The 18353-nt window shown below is 39.2% G+C and overlaps 2 protein-coding genes across 2 annotated transcripts; one reads left to right on the top strand and one right to left on the bottom strand.

Moving 5' to 3' along the window:
- Positions 1 to 113: 113 nt before the first annotated feature.
- On the top strand, positions 114 to 12714 carry LOC127434601 (V-type proton ATPase 16 kDa proteolipid subunit c). The gene is made up of 3 exons (XM_051687441.1): positions 114 to 379; positions 8367 to 8550; positions 11678 to 12714. Exons 1-3 carry the CDS (start codon positions 307 to 309, stop codon positions 11880 to 11882), a joined length of 462 nt encoding a protein of 153 aa, XP_051543401.1. The 5' UTR covers positions 114 to 306; the 3' UTR covers positions 11883 to 12714.
- Positions 12327 to 17181, bottom strand: LOC127434597 (cytosolic Fe-S cluster assembly factor nubp2). The gene is made up of 7 exons (XM_051687437.1): positions 17129 to 17181; positions 16619 to 16737; positions 16256 to 16454; positions 15410 to 15564; positions 15179 to 15289; positions 14884 to 14953; positions 12327 to 14781 (listed from the first exon to the last, which is right to left on the bottom strand). The coding sequence occupies exons 1-7, from the start codon at positions 17139 to 17141 to the stop codon at positions 14645 to 14647; spliced, it is 804 nt and encodes a 267-aa protein (XP_051543397.1). The 5' UTR covers positions 17142 to 17181; the 3' UTR covers positions 12327 to 14644.
- Positions 17182 to 18353: the final 1172 nt, after the last annotated feature.

Raw genomic sequence — 18353 nt, 5'->3', positions numbered from 1 at the left:
ACTATTATCTTTTCAATATTATCTTTGACTTTATTTTAAACATGTTGCCTGAGTATCCTTGTATTTTCTCTGTGGTCTTCCCTTCCAGGAGACAGATGGGATTTTCCTCACCGCCATTTTGTGCCGCCGCAGATTCATCTGACAGGATCCGTTACGAGCAGTTTCCATCCTCTGATTCGGGCTTAAGCAACTCTTCTCTAACCTTTCGCCCTCAGATACCGTACCCTTTTGCTCGGTCTGTTCCGCCAGTGTCGGACAGTATTATTTCAGTGTTATTGCGGTTTTTGAGGTGAAATCTGAGGAATAATGTCGTCGGGAAGTCCAGAATACTCGCCGTTCTTCGCAGTGATGGGCGCATCAGCAGCGATGGTCTTCAGCGGTAATTTTATTTTAAATATTTGTGTTTAACACATTCATTAAATATACATCATTACACATAATTAATTATTTCTGCACAATTATTCAAACATTATTGTTACATAATGAAATAATCGTTGCATTTATTTATTGCTATTATTAATAATATTCAAATATTTAACACATTTATTAAACATGTATCCATTAAATGTACATTATTACACATAATTAATTATTTCTGCATAATTATTATTCAAACATGATTTGACATCTAAAATGATGTCTGTGGGATTATAATCCAAACCTGTCTGTGCTGGTTCCGTTATTCCAAGTATCTGATGAAATATTGTTTTTAATATCATTATTTAGTATTATATACTTATAGATTTATATCACAATTATTAATTTAAATACATCCGCTTAAGTGTTGGGTGTAATGCATTACTAAGTAATGAATTACTGTAATTAAATTTTTCTTTGGAAAAAAGTAAGGGATTACTCTTAATTTTTCAGTAATTTAATTAGTTACTTCTGATGTAATTGCATTAAATACTGAATAGACTATAGAATAATTATATATAAAACAATAGTGAATTTAAAATCGGAATTTAGCGTCTAAAGTTAAAATTTAAGTTTTCTAATTTAACGCTGCCCCCTTAAATTCTTTGGTCAGTTCATGAATATTTTATATGATTTATTTAAAATAATTAAAAGAACAGTTTCATGTTTATCCTTGTATTTTTCATCTGGTCGAGGTTGATAAGGGTTTTAGAACGTAATTAGCAATAAGTAATGCAATTACTTTTCAGACAGAGTAATTAGTACAGTAATCTAATTACACTGTAGACGATGTAATTAGTAGTTAGTAATTAATTACTTTTTTAGAGTAATTTATCCGCTTAACACTGATCTGCTTGAAAACATATATAGCCTAATGGTGTCTGTATCACGATTATTCCAGGAGAAATGCATTAATTATAAATTAATTATCAACATTAATATTGCACTTAATGTGTGCACTTAAAATATGAAATAAATTAATATAGTACTGCAAGGATGAAACTGGCCTGCCATTTAACCAGCGAGAGGGTTGTTCCAAGATTTTCTATTTTTTGGGGGCAAAGGATTATTTAACAACAGGTAAAACAGTTTTTTTCAATGAACATCAAACTAGATTGTTCATTGATAGATCCTATATTTACATGCATATTTAGTCCATAGAACAGCTTTAATGTGAATGTGAGTGATGATAATGAGGAGGATGCATCTGTATCATCACTCACAGTAGATGAATGTCAACTGTGTTCAGATGTATAATACATTTATTAATAATCAGGGCATGATTTCACGCCCATTTTTAGCTTGAATTCAGGATGCTGCAGAAATGGCGTGATGCTGAAATGAGCTGAAATATACGCGTAGTGAGTCACATCACGACATAAAACCATCAGTGTGTTTTTTCAGTGCCGGGCGTGTGCCAGTTGTTCCCTAGTGGACTGTGAGCCGGCACGTCAGGCCTCGTTGGCATGATGTAATCATTGGAATTGTATCTCTGTTAATGTAAAATATCAGTCAAGCAAGCAAACCAACACAGCAGCTGCTGTATGTTTGTTTAAAGTGCTTGCCGATCAAGGGTGGATAGAGTTAGTTTTTGTCTATTGAGTGAGGTCAGCAGATGCATATGCCAAGCAAGTCCATTTTTTCATCGGATTTGTGTGTTTGAGATTAAACTGCTTTCTTAATGAGAATGACATTGCGCTCAGGGAAATAAATAGCATTTCTGTCTCAGCTGTGTATCTGGTAGTTAAGTCGAACAGGTTATTTCTTTTTAGCAAACATGCAGGTTTCAGTGTGTCACTTTACTACGTAAGAGTGGAGTTTAGAGATAAAGTAACAGAAGTAAATGTATTATTTATAGGTTTTTATATATTTTGGTGCAGTTAATTATAATAAAAATAATGGGTTGAAAAAATGGATGCAATTAATCATGTCCCCAGACTGTAATACAATCGGAGCATTTCAAGCTTGTAGTCGCACCTGTTTTCAGCAGGGGGCAGTAAGTGGAACTCCAGCTGTATAGGAAACATCTTCTACAGAGAACAAAACACACTCGGGCTTGCTTGACACCAGTGACAGTACAAGATCAGAACGTGTTCTTGCATTCAAACAAGCAAGTCCGAATGCAGGGATCTCGAAACGTGTTTCAAACTACGTTTAACTTGACACAGTGACCTAAAAATTACGTGCTTATGATGCAGTGCATCCAAAGTGAGGCGCTCCAAAACCATCCGTCTGAGAATAAATCTATCTCGAACAGATTGATTAATTTAATTGAAAGTGGATTGCTGTAGACTGTGGGCCAAGGATAGGACTATGTTTAAGTATTATACAGTAATATAAACAATATATTGACTTCTAAAGCCACTTTATGTATTGCTTATCAATGCTTTATTTGTTACAATAATGATTCAAAAAATCATCTCTTTGAGAGTACAAGTCAGTTCACATAGTTGCATTAAAAACGTCTGTTTAATATTGACAAAATGCATTGAAAATGTTAACAGATAAAATCCTGAGTGAACCTTGCTGCTAAATCAGTAATGTTGTATATTCAAAACAGATATGCATATTAAAGATAGATATGTTTTCATTGTGTGTCATTTATTAATGTTATAGTGTTAGTATTATTATAATGTATATTGTTATATACTTATTCAAATTGACTGATTCACATGGCTGAGAAAATACTTTGGATACATTAGATGTGTAGGGCTTTACTGGTTGTTTAGATCAGTGTTACTATCAGAAATAATTGGTAATAATTTCTTTAGTTATTAATTAATATTTAAATTAATTAATTAAATCTAACTCATTAAAACCTCATATGGGGCTCCAGTAAATGTAGTGCGCTGAATCCGAGCACTGACATCCCGTCAGCATGACACAGGCGTATGCAAAACAAACCAAAACACTTCTCTTTGTAATATAAACGAAGTTTATTTATGCAGTAATATCAATTAATAATTAATACAATGCAGTCAATAAACTTCCAACTACAAACTAAACAGTGATATGATTAGATATGGGAATCAAAATAATTCTATAACACATGAGGGTGTGTGTGTGTGTGTGTGGTTAGTACGAGAGAGAGAGAGAGAGAGAGAATTAAGTGACGGCCCTAAAGCCAATTTCGCGATCGTGGGAGAGAAAGCAGCTGTTAGTTTATCGCTCAGAGACGCGGTGGACGGCTCGTAAAAGTCCCGCGTTATTTGACTCTTTAATGGTAAACTCAGTTTGCCGGTCTCACCCACGATGGTGGAAATGCACAACAGTCCAACTTGGTTGGACCACAATACAGCAAAACAAATTTGTGATAATTAATATCCTGAGTATTAATAATGAGCGGACATGGCGGTCCGTAAACTGTACAAGCAAAAACCTTGAAACACAAGAATAACACACTATAATATTCAATCTCTGCCCAGACGTAAACCTCTTACTTGAATCGTATGAGGACGTAGAATGTGTGTTCATCCGTCCTTTAACTCCGACCCGGTTTCTTGAGGCTCGGGTGATGACGGGAGGCCGTTTCCTCGCTCTCTTGGCGGGCACGGCTGCTGATTCTCGGCAGGCTGGCGGAGAACTCAGAAATGTCGACTTGATTGAAGATGGAAGAGAAATCTTTAATCTCTTCACTTCTGCAGCAAACGGATGAAGATGCGAATTGCTCCTTCGGATCCGTTAGAGTGTTCGGTGGAACACAGAATAATCTCAACTCGTCCAGCGAGATGGAGATTATATGGCCACGGTTTCAAGTCGGACGTTACTTCCTTGTGCCACGAGGTTGCACCTGAGAGCAGCGATGAGCTACGTCTATACACGGTGAACAAAGTTGCTGGAAGCAAATCCCGGAAGCATTTCAGAGGTATTTCAACTTCTGATGATGTCATGTTTGAAGGACGTTCTGTTGTGTGCCTCATCCAATAGGAGTTGAGAGTTCGATCCTTTAGTGAGCAAGGCTTCATGGGATTTGTAGTCTGTTTTGGACTCCCTTTGTTTGATTTTGGCGCGATTTTTATCAGTATAATTTACGACTTGGAATGTGGGGGCCTGAGTTAGGTTTTTACGACTGTGTTAGGCCTGCCTTTGTCTTCCATCTGAACACATGAGGCCCAACAGATGAAGCTCTTGAAAGGTGAGAGATGTAACGGGTGCATAAGTCTGTTTTAAGCATTTCTGTTCACTCTACAGATGGTATTATTACACAAAGCGTTTTGCAATTTCTGCCTTTCTTGCTGTATTATGAGGGAGCGCCACGATGTGACGAGACAAAATGAGATCTCTCCACCATTGCACGCTTGTGATGAAGACAGCTTTGTTGATTATAAACAGGAGCAATAGTTTTCTCCCCAATTTGGAATGCCCAATTCCCAATGCGCTCTAAATCCTCGTGGTGGCGTAGGACGAATCTCAGATGCCATGTAAACTAAAGGCCAAATTATACTTCGGTTTTGCGTGAATGCTTAGCGTATGCCTACAGGATGCGTTATATCAATTTCGTCAATAACGGAGTGCTCAAGCATTGTACCCGAGCAGCCTGTTTATACTAACCGTGCATTCTCTGAACATGCAGTATGCCCATGCGCCTGAAATTATTTGCACTTATAAGTGGTCCACAAGGTGGCAACACTCACAGTTAAGCCATTGCTTTCAGGAAGAAGTGCAAGACGATGTAATCTCCGAAAAACAACAGGACAAAGGTAGAAACAACAACAGTGGATGCGCACGTCAAGAGCGCGTGTGTGAGCAGGTCAGGAGTTACCTGCGTTTGTATTACTCGAATCTGAAGGAATATACAGACATCTTTATGGGTCTAAACTCCTGAAGAGAAACAGTCCAATATCTCATAGCAGTCGTAGCGTGCATGCATCAACAAGAAATCAGTTACAGTAAAGCAAGTTACAGCTAGTCTACGTTGAGATTGCATAACAAGAAGTTCACCTGCCTAGGAAAGTAGTCCCACAACAAAAATTATTTCCATCCACACAATTATAGACAACTTTACAGCTCAAATAATACATGTTTTTTGTACATAAGAATTAATATAAGTGCTTCAACAAACACTCCTTCAGTGTTCAAGAGTGACCAATCTAGTCTGAGTATTAATATCTCTACAGTTCCACATAGAGGAAGTGAGATTTTCTTTGAATCCCAGACGCTTTTGTTGAATCCCAACTGGCCATGAAAATGCATGTCATTTAAGATCATGTGATCTGATTCTGATCTACACTACAGTTACTCGTGAAATGTGATTTGTTGACTAACAGGGGTGATGCTGAGGCACTCAGATAGTGGTTGTGACACTCTCTGGAAAAGCTGGAGCTAATTTGAGATGTTCTTCTGATCTGTCACATCCCAGTTGAGTCAGTTTAGAGGTGTGCTTATTTGTAAGTCATTTGGATAAAAACATCTGCTAAAAGAATATATGTAAATGTGTGTGCTAAGGCAGTTTAGTATAGCAGAACACAGTACCGTTTCAGACCATTCTGGCACCTTAGGCGAGATCCCTATTGGCGCTCCCATGGGGGAGGTATGGCAGAGGCCTCCTCTTTGGCGCCCTCCCAGCAGGTGGCGCCCTAGGCGACCGCCTAGTTTGCCTATGCCTAGAAATGGCCCTGGCAGAACATCGTGTAAGCACTTAGTCACCTAGTCTCAGTATAGTCCAATATTAGTAAATTAGGTTAGTTAGATTGGTTAGGCCAATATTTGTGACATATGATAATCATAAGCTTATCGTTTCCAATTTAAATAATACAGGCTATTAATTTTCTACATCACATTGCAAAAGTATTATCTGTTATCCATCTATTGTATATTATACTGATTGAATGCCTGATTTTAATGAAGCCTGTAAAATTCTAAATTAAATCAAGTTTGAATAATTTATAATATGTTGACCATAACATTAAAAATAACAAGATTTATTACAATTTTCTAAAAAAACAAAATGTGAGTGGTGCTTGCTCCATGCAAAGGTCACCACCATGATGCTTGGGTGTAGGGATGGGAACTGAGAAATAATAAAAAATGTTAAAAAAAATGTAACCATTCTGCAGCGAATTCAGCGGCGCGAAACATACTGCGCGGCCAGTGAATCATGATTCCCAAACAAATGACACTGTGGTGAGCAGGGCGGAGCCGAGCGGCGTCTGGGCAGAGGGAGGCCGGGAAGATAAGTGGCGAATGACTTTCTCCATCCAGCAAGGGGTGGCGGGAGTACTTAAGGAGAAGAGTCAGCGGCAGACGGGAGAGAGAGACACGTGAATCTGTCCGTGTGGGTCTGCGTGTCAGAAGTGTGGGTGCACAGTGTCTGTGTGTTTTGTCAACCCAGCTTCCTCCTTTTCCATCATTAATTGTTACACTGGTTCCTGCCTCCTCCTTGCCCATTTAAACTTTGTTACACTGGTGCCAAAACCCGGGAAGGAGGAAGGATGCGCCGTCCAAGGAGTCCTCGCCGCTGAGTGGGGGTCACGACGCATAGGGAGTGTTAGATCCGGTGCCGCTGGAGCCCCGCGTCAACCGACAAACCGGAAGGAATGGCCAAGGGGTCCAGTGCCGTCACCCAGCATCGCGGACAGAAGCAGGACCACTCGACAGCGTATCTGGGGCCGGCGAGCTTCGCTCTGTCCCCTCTCTGCTTTCTCTCTCCCTTTTGTTATTCCCGCCCCCCCTCTTCCCTTTCTCCTCTCTTCGTCCTGTTCCCCATCCCAGGCACGCATAGGTCGGATCCGGAGACCGGTGTGACCCGTCGATGCTCCCTCTCTAGAAATGGGGGGGGAGTAGGTCACAGGCCGGAGAAATCCCTGACCTGAGTTCTGCGATGGGGGTATGTGGTGAGCAGGGTGGAGCTGAGCGGCGTCTGGGCAGAGCGAGGCTGGGAAGATAAGTGGCGAATGACTTTCACCTGCATGCTACACCGGTCTCCATCCAGTGAGGGGCGGCGGGAGCACTTAAGGAGAAGAGACAGCGGCAGACGGGAGAGAGAGATGCGTGAAGCTGTCTGTGTGGGTCTGCGTGTCAGAAGTGCGGGTGCATATGTTAAATGTACAGCTGAAAAGTCTTATTGTGGAATGCTGAAAAGTCTTCGACAATAAATGTCTGTGTGTTTTGTCAACCCGGTCCCAGCTTCCTCCTTTGCCATCGTTAATTGTTACACTGGTTCCCGCCGCCTCCTTGCCCATTTAACCTTTTCACAGACACCTATCAGTCGGTTGTTTTGAATCTACAGCGAAACATACAGTGCTTCCAATCCAATATGAGTTGCATTTCTTATTACCACCAGACGGAAATCATAAGTCCAGATCAACCAGAAAAGTAACAACACACCTCAAACCTTGCTTCTCAACAAGCCCTACCTGTTATGCTCAGAGCATGTTGGATCATTCTTAAATTGTGTGTTTGAATGAATGCCATCTGCACTCAGAAGGATTGATTCTGCGCTTCATTGCACAGGCCGATCTGTCACTGAACATACACTCAATCTTATTGGCTAGTTTGAGTGATTCTATGGTGCAGTAGTAGTTGTAATCGTGGCTAATGCTTAAGGTATTTCTGGCAGTGTTACCCTTTAATCCTACAAACTAAGATTAGACTAAGATTCCTGGATGAACAAACTGTAATATAAAGCAGCGGGTTAATGGTGTGTATGTGCAGGTCAGCAGAATTAAAACCAGCCCGACACAGCATCAAAGTGTTTCCCAAAACCATCGTAGCACGAAATTTGTGCTTTCACAAAAGTCGATTCTTGTAAAACATTACGTATAACTTATTAGGCCTTTTCTTAGTCTGATCAGACTTTATTCGTTTTTTCTTTTCCATCATAGTTCCATTTTATTGGCATGTCTAGTAACATCCTTTATATTTTCAGAGCAGTTGCAGCTTAACTGCGGACAATAAAGAAAACGGTGGTAAATAAATAAAACTAACAGATAATGTTTCTCTCTCTGTAGCGTTGGGTGCGGCGTACGGCACAGCTAAGAGCGGCACGGGTATTGCTGCCATGTCTGTGATGCGTCCAGAGCTGATCATGAAGTCCATCATTCCTGTCGTCATGGCGGGAATCATCGCTATATACGGTCTGGTTGTGGCCGTCCTCATCGCCAACAACATTTCAGACAAGATCACTCTGTACAAGTGAGTTAAACACAAACAGCTAGCAGAGTTTACATACTGAACTCTAGTTCTGTATTCTGGGGTCGTTGTTTATATTGGTGGCATATTTATATTGGTGAGACATCAGCTAACGTAGAACACATTTATGGATCTCTTTTACTAATGACTGTAAAAGGCATTTTAAGGATTTTTTTTTTTTTTGTTTGTTTTTTTTTTTGCTGTCCCATTCAGATTTGAACTTTTACACACTGACCCACCACAAAAAATACACTTTATTTTTAGCCAAAAATGTTATACATTATATATATATATATATACAGTGGTGTGAAAAAATGTTTTCCCCCTTCCTGATTTCTTATTTTTTTGCATGTTTGTCACACTTAAATGTTTCAAATCATCAAACAAGTTTAAATATTAGTCAAAGATAACACAAGTAAACACAAAATGCAGTTTTTAAATGAAGGTTGTTATTATTAAGGGAAAACAAAATCCAAACCTACATGGCCCTGTGTGAAAAAGTGTTTGCCCCACCTGTTAAAACATAACTTAACTGTGGTTTATCACACCTGAGTTCAATTTCTCTAGCCACACCCAGGCCTGATTACTGCCACACCTGTTCTCAATCAAGAAATCACTTAAATAGGACCTGCCTGACAAAGTGAAGTAGACCAAAAGATCTTCAAAAGCTAGACATCATGCCGAGATCCAAAGAAATTCAGGAACAAATGAGAAAGAAAGTAATTGAGATCTATGAGTCTGGAAAAGGTTATAAAGCCATTTCTAAAGCTTTGGGACTCCAGAGAACCACAGTGAGAGCCATTATCCACAAATGGCGAAAACATGGAACAGTGGTGAACCTTCCCAGGAGTGGCCGGCCGACCAAAATTACCCCAAGAGCGCAGCGACGACTCATCCAAGAGGTCACAAAAGACCCCACAACAACATCCAAAGAACTGCAGGCCTCACTTGCCTCAGTTAAGGTCAGTGTTCATGACTCCACCATAAGAAAGAGACTGGGCAAAAATGGCCTGCATGGCAGAGTTCCAAGAGGAAAACCACTGCTGAGCAAAAAGAACATTAAGGCTCGTCTCATTTTTGCCAGAAAACATCTTGATGATCCCCAAGACTTTTGGGAAAATTCTCTGTGGACTGACGAGACAAAAGTTGAACTTTTTGGAAGGTGTGTGTCCCATTACATCTGGCGTAAAAGTAACACCGCATTTCAGCAAAAGAACATCATACCAACAGTAAAATATGGTGGTGGTAGTGTGATGGTCTGGGGCTGTTTTGCTGCTTCAGGACCTGGAAGACTTGCTGTGATAAATGGAACCATGAATTCTGCTGTCTACCAAAAAATCCTGAAGGAGAATGTCCGGCCATCTGTTCGTGACCTCAAGCTGAAGCGAACTTGGGTTCTGCAGCAGGACAATGATCTAAAACACACCAGCAAGTCCACCTCTGAATGGCTGAAGAAAAACAAAATGAAGACTTTGGAGTGGCCTAGTCAAAGTCCTGACCTGAATCCTACTGAGATGCTGTGGCATGACCTTAAAAAGGCAGTTCATGCTCGAAAACCCTCCAATGTGGCTGAATTACAACAATTCTGCAAAGATGAGTGGGCCAAAATTCCTCCACAGCGCTGTAAAAGACTCATTGCAAGTTATCGCAAATGCTTGACTGCAGTTGTTGCTGCTAAGGGTGGCCCAACCAGTTATTAGGTTTAGGGGGCAATCACTTTTTCACACAGGGCCATGTAGGTTTGGATTTTGTTTTCCCTTAATAATAACAACCTTCATTTAAAAACTGCATTTTGTGTTTACTTGTGTTATCTTTGACTAATATTTAAACTTGTTTGATGATCTGAAACATTTAAGTGTGACAAACATGCAAAAAAATAAGAAATCAGGAAGGGGGCAAACACTTTTTCACACCACTGTATATAAATCTCACGTTTTCTTTACCAAAAAAACACAATATAGATACAACTGGATGATTCTCATGAAAACTGTGAATGTCCTGGTCATATTTAACCCCAAATCAAAAAGGCAATAACAAAAAAAATATGAAATTTTGCGTGAAACGTATATTTAGGACCATTACGATTTTTTGCATTAAACGCCAGCCGATTCAATGATGAATCTCATTACCGAAACACATTTTTTTTCTTCTTTTTTTTTTATCAGCTAAATTGAAAGGCAGTACCAAGGGAGTACTACTATGATGTATAAATACTATACTCTAAAGTTTATATTTACATATAAATAATATACATTTAATTTAATAACACACTTTACTGGAGTCGTGAGTTCGAATCCCAGGGCGTGCTGAGTGACTCCAGCCAGGTCTCCTAAGCAACCAAATTGGCCTGGTTGCTAGGGAGGGTAGAGTCACATGGGGTAACCTCCTCGTGGTCGCTATAATGTGGTTCTCGCTCTCGGTGGGGCGCGTGGTGAGTTGTGCGTGGATGCCGCGGAGAATAGCGTGAAGTCTCCACATGTGCTACGTCACCACGGTAACGCGCTCAACAAGCCATGTGATAAGATGCGCAGATTGACGGTCTCAAACGCGGAGGCAACTGAGATTCGTCCTCCGCCACCCAGATTGAGGCGAGTCACTACGCCACCACGAGGACTTCGAGCACATTGGGAATTCCAAATTGGGGAGAAAAAAGGGAAAACACAAAAAAATATACATTCTTTAAAAAAATACATTTATTTAAAAAAAGAAATATATAATTTTTCACATTGCGGTTAGGAAAAATATGGTTAACTATCATGAAAATAATGTCACCATGTTAAAACTCTTAATGGCCTGATAAATAGGCTTTGTTTTCTATATGCTAAAAGGATTTCTTATTTGTTTCTTTTGATTTTGGAGTAAAATAGAACCAGGACGTTTTCTTCACAGGCTTCGTGAGAATCACCCTAGTACAGACAGATAATTTATTAAATTTTTAATTTGCTATAATTGCTGGAAATGATGCAACTATAATGTTACTCCATGAAAGCTATGAATTCATACAGTTGTGTACAGTGCAAATGTTGACGTTATCAAGGCATGACAACATGTACATGATTAACAAATGCAAGGGACAATAGTTCCTTCGTGCCATCCTTTGCTGATTGTTTTTTTTTTCCTCGTGTTGCAGGAGTTTCTTGCATTTGGGCGCAGGGCTTAGCGTTGGTCTGAGTGGGCTGGCGGCCGGTTTCGCCATTGGCATTGTCGGAGACGCAGGCGTTCGCGGCACCGCTCAGCAGCCGCGCCTCTTCGTCGGCATGATCCTCATTCTGATCTTTGCTGAAGTCCTGGGGCTCTACGGCCTCATTGTAGCTCTGATTCTCTCAACCAAATAAACTGGCAGTCGAAACGCAACACTGCCGTACCAGACGAAGGGGGACGTGGAGCATGAAAAATAAAGTGGGAAGGGGGGAATATATACGAAACCTTAAACTAAGAAACGAATATTAGAAGAAATGATCAGTTGAAAAGGTTCAACAGGCTCTTTGCGTTTGGTTTTACACTGAAAGTTACAATCTGATTTCTTGTAAATGCCGGTATATAGTGATTTTGTCCTGTGTCTGTGAAGTTAAAATAATGATAATAATAATAATAATAATAATGAAAGTAATAGATCTCATTCTCTGTTTGTTTCCCTCCCCCCTCCTGCCAATCATTTTGTTAGCCAATCACGTGATCTCTCTCGCTCTCTTCACATTTAAAGAGATGAAATGCACGAATGCCATTGGTCTCTTCCTATCGCAAGATTTGGGAGTTGTTTTCTGAAATGTCCACATTGATGTGAGTGTTTGTAAAGTGGCAAAAAAAAAAAAAACTGACGAATTTGTATGTGGAATGAAATAGTTTTTGTTTTCACATCCATTTTTATTTTCCTCTGATTTTATTTGTAAAGATATTGTTCATGTCAATGTACTTGGAGCTCCTCAATTTCTCTGTTTGATATTTATATATGCATAAATATATATAATATATAAGATATATAAGAATAGAGCTGCACTTGCTGGGTTTCCTATACTCTCTATAAACTGGGTTTGCTGGTGAGTGCAGTATTGGGGAGTATTTCAGCTCAATGTGTGTATTTATGGTTGTTTCGTGTATATCTGATGTTTGGCTGTATTAAAGATGTGTGTGTGCCCCTCTGAGGGTGTCACAAGTGTAATTTCCATATGCCTGTTTTCCCTGTGTTTTTTCATCAAACACTTCATGTGAGTTTGTACAGCTGTGTTTATTTGCCCGTCTAAACCTTGATAACTGACCAACAGCCACTGGAAGATTTCTACAACTAAAATACACTTTTTAATAACTGTAGAACACAGGACTAAAACATCAAATGGATAGTTCTGGTTCTGGATGCTGATTGGTCAATATAGTGTGTTCCAGCTGTGCTACTGTGTGTCACTACACAGATTGACTATTTAAAGGGACAGTTCACCCAAAAATCATTTACTCACCTTTAAATTGTTCCAAACCTGTATGACTTGTATTTCTTATTTCTAAAGAGATGTTGGGCAGGATAACATCCTCAGTCACCATTCAGTTTCATGGTAAGTTACAAAGAAAATAAATAGTGACTGAGACCAACCTGATGGCTAATATCTCCTTTAACCTGTTGGGCGGGGCTAGAAGCATGCGATAAGTTTACGCTTACATTGTAAATGCTCCCGGATACATTAGTCACTCATATGTGGTACCATTTAAAAGCTTAAAATCAGACCTTTTCATAGACTACAAACACCTTTGAATTTATGTTAGTTAAAATAAAGCCCGAAAACCTCCGCTTTCGCAAATGAGCGCCCCCTAGAGGTAACGTAGAACCATGTGTAAGAATATAAAAGTTTTTCACATAGCACTTAAATAGACAAGTCATATATCAAATGAAAGCGCTCGTTCTCAGGAAGAGTGACTGTACCGTTTATTTTGTTGTACGGATGATTATCAAATGAATTATGATGTGAAATATGATCTCTGTAAGACAACAAAGCATCTCATTTCTGCTCCGATCATTGTGTCTGTAAGCCCCAAGTAGCCACAAACTCTATTTCAGCCCTTATTTTAGGTTGTTTTCTTCAAAACGAGCCATTTTTGAGTTATCTGTGAGCTTGCTTGGTTAAATAATACAATGTTATATGTCAGATGTCTAGAACAACATTACATTTAGATTACTAGGTTGCAGTCCAGCAGAATAAGCATGATAACCAAATCAGCGGCATGTTATCAATTATTGATGATATAATGATATATCATTACAAACCTGAGGATCTGCGATCCAAATAGACTGGATGCCTATTGTGCGAGTGCTCGGCGACGTTAGAGCGCCACCTACAATTCAGGTCTGTATATTGTGATGGAAGGTGATGGGGGAAATATTATTTTCTAATACTTGCTGCCATGTAGTGGAATGAAATAAGACCTTTTGCAGGGAGATCGAGCAAACAGAACCAGAATTACATGCTTACAAATTAAAGCAGGCGGGGGGAGATTTTTCCTTTTAAAATTATGGTTGTCATAATAATGTAAACATACACAGTATCATTTATGAATTATTGGGGGGGAAATATGGAGGGGTTTTCTGTCAAATGAGACCATTTTTGCAGTTATTCCACTGTATGTGTTTAAGGTGAGCTTTTACATTTCAGTGTGAAAAATTGCAAAATTTAGTTGAAGAGCTGAAGAAAAATTCACATGGGTTTCTTAATGGTAAATGATGACAGAATCATTTTTACTCTGTAAAAATACACGTAACAATCAAGTATTTTTTTTTTTTGTTTTGTTTTTTTATTACTGAAAGTTGCACCAGTATTAACATACTGTACTGTCATTAAATAACATTCTCCAGATTTCACACACAAAAAACAAACAAAAAAAAAAAGACAAAGACTTCATACTGAGTAGCTCTGCATCACTTGCAAATGAAAACACTCCAGTGTCTTGAAAAAAAATAAAGAATAATAATTAAAAAAAAAGATTTTGCACAATTAAGCAAGACTGCTGGGTTCACTGAACATCCCATCTTTGATCTTGAATGAGATAATGGAAGAAGTATGAATGTACAGCACTGTTTCAGACTCTGGTGTTGTCTTGTATGTGTGCTGCTGTTTCAGGCTTCTAGGCTGCTGAGGAGAGTGTTTGCTATATCACTGATGGCCGTGTAAGTGCTGCTCTCTGGAAACGCATGCAGGAAGTCCCGCCCCTCATCGAGACTCGCTGTCAAGAGAGGGTCCAGCGGTACAGAGCCTACACAACCACACACACATTCAGCATATATACATATAAATACATATACAATTATATCTAGTGGTAAATACTGGAAGCACTGTTGTCTAATTAGCACATTACCTAGAAACACAGATCCTGTGAGCTTGGCTAATTCCTCGCCGCCACCTTTGGAGAAAATGTTACTGCACTCCTGAAAACACACACAATACTGGAATGAGATTTGTATATCCTGAAGGAGATATCCGTGCTTGCCAGGGAATGAAATAACGGTACACTGGTAAAACTGTGGCCGTTGTCTGGCAATGAACACTTCGTATGAGATTCTACACATATGTTTGATGAAGATACATACAGTACAGTATGTATCTTATCGGGTCAGTTAAATACACTGTTTGTATGTGTTTGTGTTACTCACTGAACAGTGTGGACACACAAAGCCACTCATGTTCTCCACGATGCCAAGAATCTTCACAGCTGTTTTCTTACAGAAGGTGATCTCACGCCTGACATCACCTGTAGACACTGCCTGACAACATTTAAAAAGGGTGGTTCATGTGTGTGCAAGTGTGTTAGGTATTATTAAACAGACAAGAGACTTACAATATAGTAACGTCAGGGACAGTCTCGCCACAGTGTGTGTGTTTACCTGTGGTGTTGTGACCAGCACAGCTCCGTCCACTCTGTGTTTGCGCAGGTTTTCCAGCACAGCCAGGTGTTCGTCTGATGTCCCCGGGGGCGTGTCCACTAACAGAACATCAAGTTCACCCCATGCCACATCACTGACAAACTGACCAATCAGAGCTGAGAGAACATCAAAGAGATATGAGACTCAGTTAACACTCAACAACAGGTAGTCGACAAATAAGATGGACATTTAGGTTATATTTACAAGATAAAGTGTATATTTTAGCCTACTATATTGTTACTGTTGCAATATTGTTCAATCTTAAAGGGATAGTTCACCCAAAAATGAAAATTCTCTCATCGTTTACTCACCCTCATGCCATCCCAGATGTGATTTTCTTTCATCTGCAGAACGCAAAGGAAGATTTTTAAAAGAATATCTCAGCTCTGTAGGTCCATATAATGAAAGTGAATTGTGACCAGAACGTTGAAGCTCCAAAAAGCACATAAAGGCAGCATAAAAGTAATCCATATGACTCTAGTGGTTAGTCTTATTATCTATTATATTGCTTCAGAAGACATGGATTAAACCACTGGAGTCTTATTGATTACTTTTATGCTGCCATTATGTGCTTTTTGGAGCTTCAAAGTTCTGGTCACCATTCACTTGCAACGTATGGACCTACAAAGCTGAAATATTCTTTTAAAAATCTTCATTTGTGTTCTGCAGATGAAAGTAAGTCCTACACATCTGGGATGGCATGAGGATGAGTCAATGGTGTGAGAATTTTCATTTTTGGGTGAACTATTTCTTTAAGATTCCATTCATATTATTTCAATAATGAGGGTTTAATGTCAAAGGTCAAACCTGTCTTTTTAGGTCCCCTCCACACCACGGCTTCATCAGGATCCTCCATCAGGAAGCCGATGGACATGAGCGCGAGCTGCTGTTGGGGGTCTGCGTACACTGGCACCCATCCAGCATCACATTGATGCACCTCCGGCTTTCCCACATGTAGCATCCGCGGAATGCTGGGTCCACACAGATCCACATCCAAAATACCAACCTGACACACACACACACACACACACATAAAATAATTTTTAAATGGACACCATGGCATAGAATAGAATAATTAGTAGAGTACAGAACAGAATAAAAGAGAATAGGATAGAATAAATTACACAAAACCACAAGGTAAAATAGAATAGAATAGAAGTGTGGTCTCACCTTCTTGCCTGCATGTTTGAGTGCCAGGGCAAGTTCAGTAGTGATGGTGCTTTTGCCCACTCCACCTTTACCAGACAGAACCAGAACCACGTGCTTCACCTGATCCAGATTCCCTGGCTCTGAGAGATATGCAGGTGTAACTTTAAATATTATATTTTCGTTTTTTTTTTTTTTACACTCATTTAAAGACATACGTTCTCTTTAAAGCTTATTTTAACCTAAACGCAGCCCCCTTAACAAAAAGTACTGTTGTGGTACCATGGTATCGGATCGTAATATCATGGTACTTTGATATTTACCATGATTCTGAATGAGTAAAATGACCATGTACTTCAAGGTACTCAAAAAAAAAACATGGTATTGCTTAAAAAGTGTTTTGTTGAATTTATCTTTGTTTTATCGTGTTGCATTTTATGATAGAGTAGATTAATCAGCTTTACTGCATATAGACAATCCACTGAAACTCTATTCAGAGACACTTTTAATAACAGTCCTGCTGCTCGCACTCACCGCTGCGCGCCATGTTGTTCTAATTTTACTTCCGCAATGTTAGACGTCACAATGACGTTCATTGATCCCGCATCCAATCAGGCACAAGTGCCCAAGCATCCCGTCTTACTATTGGTCACTTACCTGCCTTAGTTCCGCCCCCTTCGAATGTTCTTCAAAACTTAAGCGCATTAACAACAAATATGTCTGCCGTGTCGAATGGTGTGTTTATGTTTAGATACGACATAATGTTTTAGATTTGACACCACGTCTATAAAGAATAATGCTTAATAAACATACTAATTATATTTCCAGTTATGAGTATTGTCAGGCGGGCATATTTTTTCAATCTAAGCCAATGATGTCAGACGGTTGATGCATGACTATTTAACATATTTGTTGTAAATATATATGTTTGGGTTACAGACTTTTGAGTCCACGTCATTAATGTTTGCATGTTGTTCAGTAGGTTAGCTAATTTGTCTAATGAGCCTTTAATGTGTCTGACAGACAGACCGACCCGTTTCGTCTGCCAAATTACGAATCGTACTACGATGAAGGCGTGACTCATTAATATTAATTAAGTCACGTGAGCAAGCGCAAGTCAGCTGACCAATCAGTCTTGACCCAGTCTTGAATATTAAGAACCGCCTCTCACCATGTAACGGCGGCTTGACCTGATAAATATTCATGAGCTTCGCCTTCGCCATAGTAGTGTCCATAACGTGCTGTGTTGTGCTTAGTTTGTTTGTTTGTGTGTGTGTGTGTGTATGTAGGTCACAGCACTAACACGCACCTGTCATCCCACTTACACTAACTCCCAATGGAAACGCGTGTTTAACCAGAGGAAGTAAACTTCACGGACAAAATAATAATAAGGTATGTCAGTTTATATGTTCATCAAATCTGTTATGGTAATTATACGATAGTTAGTACTGTAATTATTATTTTAATATAGCAGTATTATCATAATATTATATAAACAATATCAGTAGTAGGCTAGTAGTATTGGTAGTAGGTCTACTATTATTTATTTCAGAGGAAGGTTTAGGCAATTTCTTAAAATTTGGTCTGTGTTTTTAATCTTATTATTTATGCAGTTCATAATTCAACGATTGTTTGGTGTGCTTAAATTGTTGTGCTTATTTACAGTAATAGCAGAATGTTATTTACAAGTTGAGAATGGTAAACTCTTGCTTGTTTTAATTTATTATAATATTTAATAATTAAATTACATTTTAATTAT

Source organism: Myxocyprinus asiaticus, chromosome 44 (assembly GCF_019703515.2).
Source record: "Myxocyprinus asiaticus isolate MX2 ecotype Aquarium Trade chromosome 44, UBuf_Myxa_2, whole genome shotgun sequence".
NCBI classification, from domain to species: domain Eukaryota; kingdom Metazoa; phylum Chordata; class Actinopteri; order Cypriniformes; family Catostomidae; genus Myxocyprinus; species Myxocyprinus asiaticus.
The sequence above is the reverse complement of the archived record's forward strand: the minus strand, read 5'-3'. Positions and strand labels throughout refer to the sequence as shown.